This window comes from Otolemur garnettii, unplaced genomic scaffold, assembly GCF_000181295.1.
Source record: "Otolemur garnettii isolate 467f Iridium unplaced genomic scaffold, OtoGar3 scaffold00028, whole genome shotgun sequence".
Classification (NCBI taxonomy): Eukaryota; Metazoa; Chordata; class Mammalia; order Primates; family Galagidae; genus Otolemur; species Otolemur garnettii.
In genome coordinates this window covers 14,591,900-14,600,901 of record NW_003852423.1, presented here as the reverse complement: position 1 = coordinate 14,600,901, position 9,002 = coordinate 14,591,900, and the positions used below count along the sequence as shown (strand labels likewise).

The 9,002-nt window shown below is 46.9% G+C and overlaps 1 protein-coding gene across 1 annotated transcript in view; it reads right to left on the bottom strand.

Annotated features, from left to right (window-relative positions):
* Positions 1-9,002, bottom strand: part of FKBP9 (FK506 binding protein 9) — a 49,182-nt gene that overhangs the window by 8,230 nt on the left and 31,950 nt on the right. Inside the window, exon 7 of the mRNA XM_003788565.3 lies at positions 5,319-5,505. Coding sequence (XP_003788613.1) covers positions 5,319-5,505 — 187 coding nt within the window. The remainder of the gene's footprint in view (positions 1-5,318; positions 5,506-9,002) is intronic.

The following is a 9,002-nucleotide window of genomic DNA, read 5'->3' as shown; positions in this document are numbered from 1 at the left end:
TCACCCAGGGGCATGTTATACACCCTCACAATGTGCACATTAGATCCCCTCACCCAGGGGCATGTTATACACCCTCACAATGTGCACATTAGAGCTCCTCACCCAAGGGGCCTGTTATACACCCTCACAATGTGCACAAAACCAGCCCGAGCCAGCTAAACAGCAATGACAACTGCAACAAAAAACAGCCCAGCATTGTGGCAGGCAGCTGTAGTCCTCATGCCCTCCCTCCCTCTGCCATACTCCCCCTTCCCCTTCCTGCTTCCCTCTACCCCTAAACTGGACTGTAATAGTGTTGTTTGTTTGTTTGTTTGAGACAGTCTTACTGTGTCATCCTCAGTAGAGTGCTATCACATCACAGTTTACAGCAACCTCCAACTCTTCGGTTTACGCAATTCTCTTGCCTCTGCCTCCCAAGTAACTGGGACTACAGGTGCCTGCCACAATGCTGGGCTGTTTTTTGTTGCAGTTGTCATTGCTATTTAGCTGGCTCGGGCTGGTTTGGAATCTGTCAGCCTCAGTGTATGTGGCTGGCACCATAACCACTGTGCTACAGGCACCAAGCTGTATAATAGTGTTTTACTGTTCTTAGGAACGTGGAAACGGTTATATATTGACTTCATATTAGTATAGAGTACATTGGATATTCATCTTTCCATTCTTGTGATACTTTACTGAGAAGAATGTATTTCAACTCCATCCAGGTAAATGTAAAAGATGTAAAGTCTCCATCTTTTTAATGGCTGCATGATATTCCATGGTATACATTACCACAGCTGATCCATTCATGGGTGACAGGCACTTCAACCCAGGTTGCTTCCACAACTTGGCTATTATCAATTGAGCAGCTTTCTGATTTTAGTAGATGTAATGAGTTATGTAGGAGAATGTCTGTGTTTGTAGAAAGCACACACTCAAATACTCAGTTAATGGACAAGTCTCAGGCCATGGGATAGCACTGTGGCAATCTACTCTTCCATGGCTCAAGGGCGTACAAAAGTTCTTTGTGCCACTTTTACAACTTTTAAGTTTTAGTTGATGTCCTAATCAGGCATTTTTATGACAACTTTTTGTTATAATGTAGTTCAGACCCTGAGTTTTGGATTCAGCAAGATGTAACTTTAAATCTTAATCCTGCTACTTAATTTGACCCTGGGAAATGCAATCCCTCAGTTATTTTATCTATAAAATGGAGATAATCACATAGCTATCTCACAGGGATGTTCTAAATGGCAAGTAATATAATATGCTTGGCACAGTTGAAAGCAAGGATAAGGGGCTCAATAAATATGCTCTTGAGTCTGTAACAGTGTATAACACCTAAAAAAAACCTGACAATACAATTACTGTGATGCCCATGGACCCTGGGGGAACCCAGTTTTTGAAAAGTTAACTCTAATGGCGTTGAAACACATTCTTCTTAGTCAAGTATCACAAGAATGGAAAAGCAATGTACTCAACACTGGCCAGGTGTGGTGGTTCACACCTGTAATCCTAGCACTTTGGGAGCCCAAGGCAGGTGAATCCTTTGAGCCTAGGAATAAAAGACCAGCCTGAGAAAGACCCTGTCTCTACTAAAAATAGAAAAACTAGGCTCGGCACCCATAGCTCATTATTTATGGCTCTGGCCACATACATCGAGGCTGGCGGGGTCAAGCCTGGCCCACACAGGCCTGCTAAACAACAATGACAACTGCAATCAAGAAATAGCCAGGTGTTGTGGGGTCGGGGGGGGGGGGGTACCTGTAGTCCCAGCTACTTGGGAAACCTAGGCAAGAGAACTGCTTAAGCTCAAGAGTTTGAAGTTGCTGTGAGCTGTGATACCATGGCACTCTACCAAGGGCAACACAGTGAAACTCTGTCTCAAAAAAAAGAAAAACTAGCTGGGTGTTGTGGTGGGCAACTATTGTGTAGTCCCAGCTATTTGGGAGGCTGAGACAAGAGGATTGCTCAAGCCCAGGAGTTTGAGGTTGCTGAGCTATGACACCACAGCACTCAGGGCAACAGAGTGAGACTCTGTCTCAAAACAACAATTGACAAAAAAAAAAACCAAAAACAATGTACTCAATACTAATATGAAGCCAGGAGATGAACTAATACACACCCACACTAGAGAAAAACTCGATTAAGTTCAAATTGGAGTGGGAATTGGTGTGCTCCCACCTCCTGGGCACAATCTAAGTGTGTATGGTACACCTCCTGGGTGCAGAACACAGTAGGGCCTTTCTCCAACAAATGCAAACATTGTAACCTAATCTGTTTGTACCCTCATATTAATCCGAAATTTAAAAAAGAAGTTTTTTAATACTACTAAATAAAAATAAAACTATTTCAAAAGGTATGGCATTCCTGTCACTTCTTAAAGGCAAACAGTAAGGTTGTTCTTTTTTCTTTTTCTTTTTCTTTTTTTTTTTTTGTTTGAGACAGAATTTCACTCTGTTGTCTTAGGCGGAGTACTCTGGCCTCATAGCTCACAGCAACCTCAAACTCTTGGGCCCAGCAATCCTCTTGCCTCAGCCTCCCAAGTAGGTAGGACGACAGGCACCTGCCACACCACCTGGCTAGTTTTCCTATTTTTAGTAGAGACAGGGTCTCACTCCAGCTGAGTGAGAACCTCCTGGCCTCAAGCAATCCACAGGCCTCGGCCTCCCAGAGAGCTAGGGTTACAGTGCAAGTTCTTTACGACAAAGGAGAAAATCCCCCTTGTAACCCTTGACATTCATGGCCAAGTGGTGACAACACGGATGGGACAGCCCCTTGGATCACATCCCTGTCTCAGGCTTCCCAGCCTCCCCTGGGCCAGCAAACCAAAATTAGGTTTCTATTTTCCTACCTGGCAGGAAACCGAAACAAAGCCAACCCTGGCATGCCCTGGCCTGAGCCCCACAGGAGGGAGCCGCCCTTGCCAGCAGCACGGAGCTCACACTGCCTTCTCCAGGCGCCGACCTTCCAGACCGCCCCGGACTACTCCCACTTCAAAGTCTTACAGAATATCCCAGTTATCAAGTAGTGAATGTCTGTTATTCTTCCCCAAGGCCAGTTAAACACACACACATACAAATTAAGAAAATCCTCCAGCTCGGCGCCTGTGGCTCAAGCGGCTAAGGTGCCAGCCACATACACCTAAGGTGGCGGGTTCGAATCCCCAGCCCGGGCCCGCCAAACAACGATGGCTGCAACCAAAAAATGGCCAGGCGTTGTGGCGGGCGCCTGTAGTCCCAGCTACTTGGGAGGCTGAGGCAGGAGACTCGCTTGAGCCCAGGAGTTGGAGGTTGCTGTGAGCGTGATGCCATGGCACTCTGCCGACGGGGATAGCTTGAGGCTCCTCCGTCTCAAAAAAAAAAAGAAAGAAAGAAAAAAAGAAAATCCTCCAAGCCAACCATTTGTTTTCATGTATCATCTCTGAAAATATCCCTTTTTTTCCTCGGGTCCTTTTATTTTTATTTCAGTTATTTATAGATTTGTTGGCCAGTTTTTCTCTCCGACACTGTCGTTAGGTCCAGTATCCCTTCCCAGCAGCCGTCCTGCTTCCTGTCTGCCCTATGCTGCCCTCTCTCCCGTCTCAGCAGGGTCACCTCCTTTGTGGTGTGGCTGGAGATGGGTCCGGGTAGGCCCACATCACTTCACATTGTTCTGTCATCCTGAAGCTTACCGTAGGAGGATGCCAGCAGGACACCAGCACTAACTGCTGTGCCAATTTACGCACAATACAGAGTCTCAGGGCACAAGATGGAGTTTGTGACAGGAGGAAGCAGCCCTGCCTCCTGGTCCCCAGGGCTATGTCAGAATGTCCTGCATCTGCCAAACACTCAGAAGGCAGGAAGACTCATTCTCCCGCCCCACGCTGAGAAGGAATTCCTTTGTCTGTGTCCCACCCCCACTTCCCCTTTCCCAGGCCTTGAGAGCACCAGACAGGAGTATGAACATCAGCCCGAGCAATGACAGTGGGCGCTGACCTTACAGAATCTTTCCACATGTGGGAGCCCACTCCGTCCACGATGCTCCCACGGACCAGTGGCTGGGATTTCCTTACAGGGAGGTTTGCTACAAGCCAGGTCCCTGTAAATCTGGGCCCCAGAAGCTACGTGCATATTGCATTGATGGTAAAATGTGTACTTTTTGCACATTTTAACCTCTCTGTAATTAGGAGACATTTTATGACTGACAGCATGTCATTATTTTTTGTCAGCATTTTTACTTTCTTAGAGATACATGAAATAATGCTTCCAACAATTAGTGCCTTTTAGATTTGATGAAATGCATTAAATGCATTTGCATACAGGATCTCACAGCCCCAGAGGAAATGCTCCGAAGAGTATGTCCCAGGGCTCTCTCTCCCCAGCCACACACACCGTCACCAGAAGATAGAAGGCAGAGGGACAGGTGGCAAGGAGAGAGGGCCCTGGATTACCAAAGTAAATGCAGCAGCACATGGTTGCTTATGGGAAGCCTTCTTTATCCCCAAGACCACACTTAGGAATAGACGTCAGGCTCAGCCCAAAACTGCATGTACAAAGAAATGCTGAAAGTGTTTCCTTCCCTAAGAAGATAATGCTACATTAACTTACAGATATATCTGCAGGCTCAGCTGCATCTGTAGCAAAGCTTTTTATAGGCCTGATACTAGTTTATACTATGGATTCCTCTTTAATATATTCTCAGGTTTATCTCAGTCAGTTCACATTTATAAAACATTCCTTTCATGCTATGCACTGGGCAAGGTGCAAGGAATAAAAATACAAATAAACACATTGGGAGTCCCTGAGCTATTCAGACCAGCAACAAGTAGAAATGTAAGTAACTGAGACGGGTAATACATAATGGTATGAAACTACAGAAGACAGAGCAAATTCATTAAGGGAGGATTTTGAGAAAAGGGAGAACATTTAAGCCAGGGCAGAAACTGACCAGAAATAAAGGGAGCAGGCAGTGTACGAGCTGGACCACTGCACATGGCGGCCCCAGAAGGCGGAAGATGGCCCAGAGGAGAGACCAGTGAGGCAGAATGGAGCTGACAGAGAGAGCTTTACGTGCCAGCTTCTGCTTATCTGTCAGTTTTTAAAGACAGCAGTTACATGATAAGATCTGCTTTTTTGAAAGACAGTTTCACAGGGTCAGAAATAGCCCTGAGGTGAAACTCAGAATAGGAAAGGCTAAGAATAATGCATTCGAACACGGGAGTGATGTAGGCTTGAGCTATGCAGTGGGGAAGGCACAGAGATCAAAGCTCAACCAAGCTCTAATCAAAAGAGGAGAATAGTGGGGGCACATGACTGCCACCCTCCAGAGTCACTCCCATGCCCTCCAGTTGCCCTTACGTGGAGTCCAGCAGGGTCCCATCCAGAAGGGAGGCATTGTAGTGATACTTGAGGTAATCTCCCTTCTTACTCAGCACTGAGCAGTCCGGGGGCTTGTAGTGGGAGGTGATGCTGATGGAGTCCGCAGGGTTGTGGAAGTCGATCACGTGGATGTCAAACACCAGCACAGCCGAGCCGGGGATATTCCCTAAGGAACAGACAAGGGGAATTCATGATGAGCCCTCCAAGCTGCAGCACATGTTCCTTCCCAGGTCACCAACCACGTCCTCACAGCCCTCTAGTGAGAAATCCAGGTACCTGGATATGAACTCCTAGGAGACTGAAGCTAAATGGCCATAAGAAGTAACCTAATCCTTATGTTGTGGATGGAGAAATTGAATCCTGGATTTGCCCAAGGTCTTGAGGCTGCTTATGAGCACAGTTTGTACTAAAATTCAAGACTATGCACCATGGACTCATCAAGCCTGAGAGAAGAGTGAGTCAGCTGATCACTGATGAGCAAACTCCAGCCAGCCAGATTAAGGCTTGCCCCTCACCCAGCAGAAATGGGAGGCAGGATGAGAAATCGGCGGCAGAGTGGGAATCACGCAGTGCTCCTGTGCTCAAAAAAAGCAAAACATAACCTTCACAGAGGAAAAGACACAGCAACACGACTGAGCCCTGATGACCAAACACCTAACAGTCACGACATGCTTTTACAACGCATCCTATTCATTCTACGCAATATTACCAAGGCCTAGATTTGTCCAAGGTCTTGTTACTGGTCTCTCCTCTGAGCCCATCTTCTGCCTTCCAGGGCTGCCATGGGCACTGGTACAGGTTGGCCACTTTTCTTTTCTTTTCTTTTTTGAGACAGGGTCTTACTATGTCACCCTCGGTAGAGTGCTATGGTGTCACAGGTCACAGTAACCTCAAACTCTTGGGCTTAAGCGATTCTCTTGCCTCAGCCTCCCAAGTAGCTGGGACTACAGTCGCCCACCACAATGCCCAGCTATTTTTTGGTTGTAGTTGTCAACATTGCTTGGCAGGCCTGGGCCGGGTTTGAACCCGCAAGGTCCGGTGTATGTGGCTAGCACCCTAGCCACTGAGCTACAGGCACCAAGCCAGCACTTTACTTTTTTTTTCTTTGAGACATTGTCTCACTGTAGGCCTGGGTAGAGTGTCATAGTGTCAGCCTCACTCACAGCAACCTCAAACTCCTGGGCTCAAGAGATCTTCTTGCCTCAGCCTCCCGAGTATCTGGAACTACAGGCACCTGCCACAATGCCCAGCTAATTTTTCTTTTTCTTTTTGATAGAGACAGGGTCTCACTCTCGCTCAGGCTGATTTTGAACTCCTGAGCTTAAGCAATCCACCCACCTGGGCTCCTAGAGTGCTAGGATTGTAGTATTTAATGACAGCTTCTCAAGTGGTGGGGACACCTTATACAGATGCTCAGCTGTGAAACATAACCCCTAGGTCATTTCTGAATTTAAATGTAAAAAAAAAATTTTTCTTTTTTGGAGACAGAGTCTCATTCTGTCACTCTGGCTAAAGTGCAAGGGAGTTATCTTAGCTCACTACAACCTCAAACTCCTGAGCTCAACCAATCCTCCTGTCTCCTCAGCCTCTCCAGGAGCCAGGATGACAGGCATCTGACACTGCACCTAGTAGAAAAACTAGCAGTTTTTCTACTCTTTGTAGAAAATGAGGTCTCACTCAGGCTGGCCTCATAGTCCCGAGCTCAAACGATCCTCCCACCTTAGCCTCCCGGAGCACTAGGATTACAAGAATGAGCCACCAATCCCAGCCATGTAAAAACTTTTTAGATCATGTTGGACTCAAAGATATATAGTATTATCATCAGTATTTTACATATAGGAAAACCACCTTCGACTTGAGACCACTTGTTCAAGAAAATAACACAGCTACAAACAGATTTCAAATAGAGGTACGTGGATGCCAGCAGCCCCTCTGACCCCCATTCTCACCAGGTGCTTTCTTTTTTTTTTTTTTTGAGACAGAGCCTCAAGCTGTCCCCCTGGGTAGAGTGCCAGTGGCATCATGCTCACAGCAACCTCCAACTCCTGGGCTCAAGCGAGTCTCCTGCCTCAGCCTCCCAAGTAGCTGGGACCACAGGCACCCGCCACAACGCCCGGCTATTTTTTGGTTGCAGCTCTCATTGTTGTTTGGCGGGCCCGGGCTGGATTCAAACCCACCACCTTAAGTGTATGTGGCTGGTGCCTTAGCCGCTTGAGCCACAGGGGCCAAGCCCCAGGTGCTTTCCTGTATCTGTTTCTCAGTTGGTCTCTCCTCTCTCTTCTTCTGACACACACACACACACATACACGCACGTGCACACACACAAACACACTTTCTTAATGTATGTTTATTCAGCATTAGGCACTTTTTAAAGTGCTTTATATTTAATTCTCATTAAAATCATATATTCCCAATTTACAGATAAGGAAACTGAGGCACAAAACTTAGGGCGTATCCAAAGTTAAAGGTAATGAGAATTTTATGCTTTATAGCAGAGGGCAGGTGTCTGATATTCACTCGTGACAGGGAGCTGCTGCTGGAATATGGTGCAGGCTCCTTCCCACAGGACCCAGGAAGTGAGACTGCCATCAGCTAGAAGGCCGCTCTGAGCCAGGGCCGAGGGTGGCTCTGTGTGGGAAACTAACACATGTGATCGGGTGTGAGCAGCCATACAGCCAGATCAGTGATTTCACAGCCTAGGTAACCGATTAAAGTCACCTGAGAATTAACCTTGAAAACAGCATGCTAAGTGAAAGCAGATGGACACCTACTGTGGGATTCCACTGGCAAGGTGTGTCCAGAATAAGCAAACCCACAGAGACAGCAACTAGATTCCCACGCTCAGGTTGGGGGCTGCAGGGCTGGGTAGGGGTACTAAGAGCAACTGCTAATGGGTGAATGGTTATTTCTAGAAGTAATGAAAATCCTGGAATTAGATACTGGTAATAGTTACACTGTATTATTAATACACCAAAAACTAGGCTGGGTGTGGTGGCTCAGACCTGTAATCCTAGCACTCTGGGAGGCTGAGATGGGTGGATTGCTTGAGCACAGGAGTTCAAGGCCAGCCTGAGCAAGAGCAACACCCTGTCTCTACTAAAAATAGAGAAACCAGGCAGTGCCTGGAACTCAGTGGGTAGGGCACCAGCCCCACATACCAGGGGTGGAGGGTTTGAACCTGGCCCCAGCCAAACTGCAACAAAAAAATAGCCAGGCTATGTGGCAGGCACCTGTAGTCCCAGCTACTCAGGAGGCTGAGGCAAGAGACTCACCTAAGCCCAAGAGCTGGAGGTTGCTGTGAGCTGTGATGCCACAGCACTCTACTGAGGGCAATAAAGTGAGACTCTGTCTCTAAAAAAAAACATAGAAAAACTAAATGCTTGTTGTGGTGAACGCCTGTAGTCCCAGCTACTTGGGAGGCTGAAGCAAGAAGATTGCTCAAGCCTGGGAGTTTCAGGTTACTGTGAGATATTATGCCACAGCTCTCTACCCAAGGGGACAGAGTGAGACTATCTCAAAAAAAAAAAAAAAAAAACTAAACTAAACTATAAACTTTAAAATTATTAATTTTGGCTCAGTACCCATAGCTTGGTGGTTAGGGTGCTGGCCACATACACGGCGGCTGGCAGATTTGAACCTGGCCCAAGCCTGCTAAAACAACAA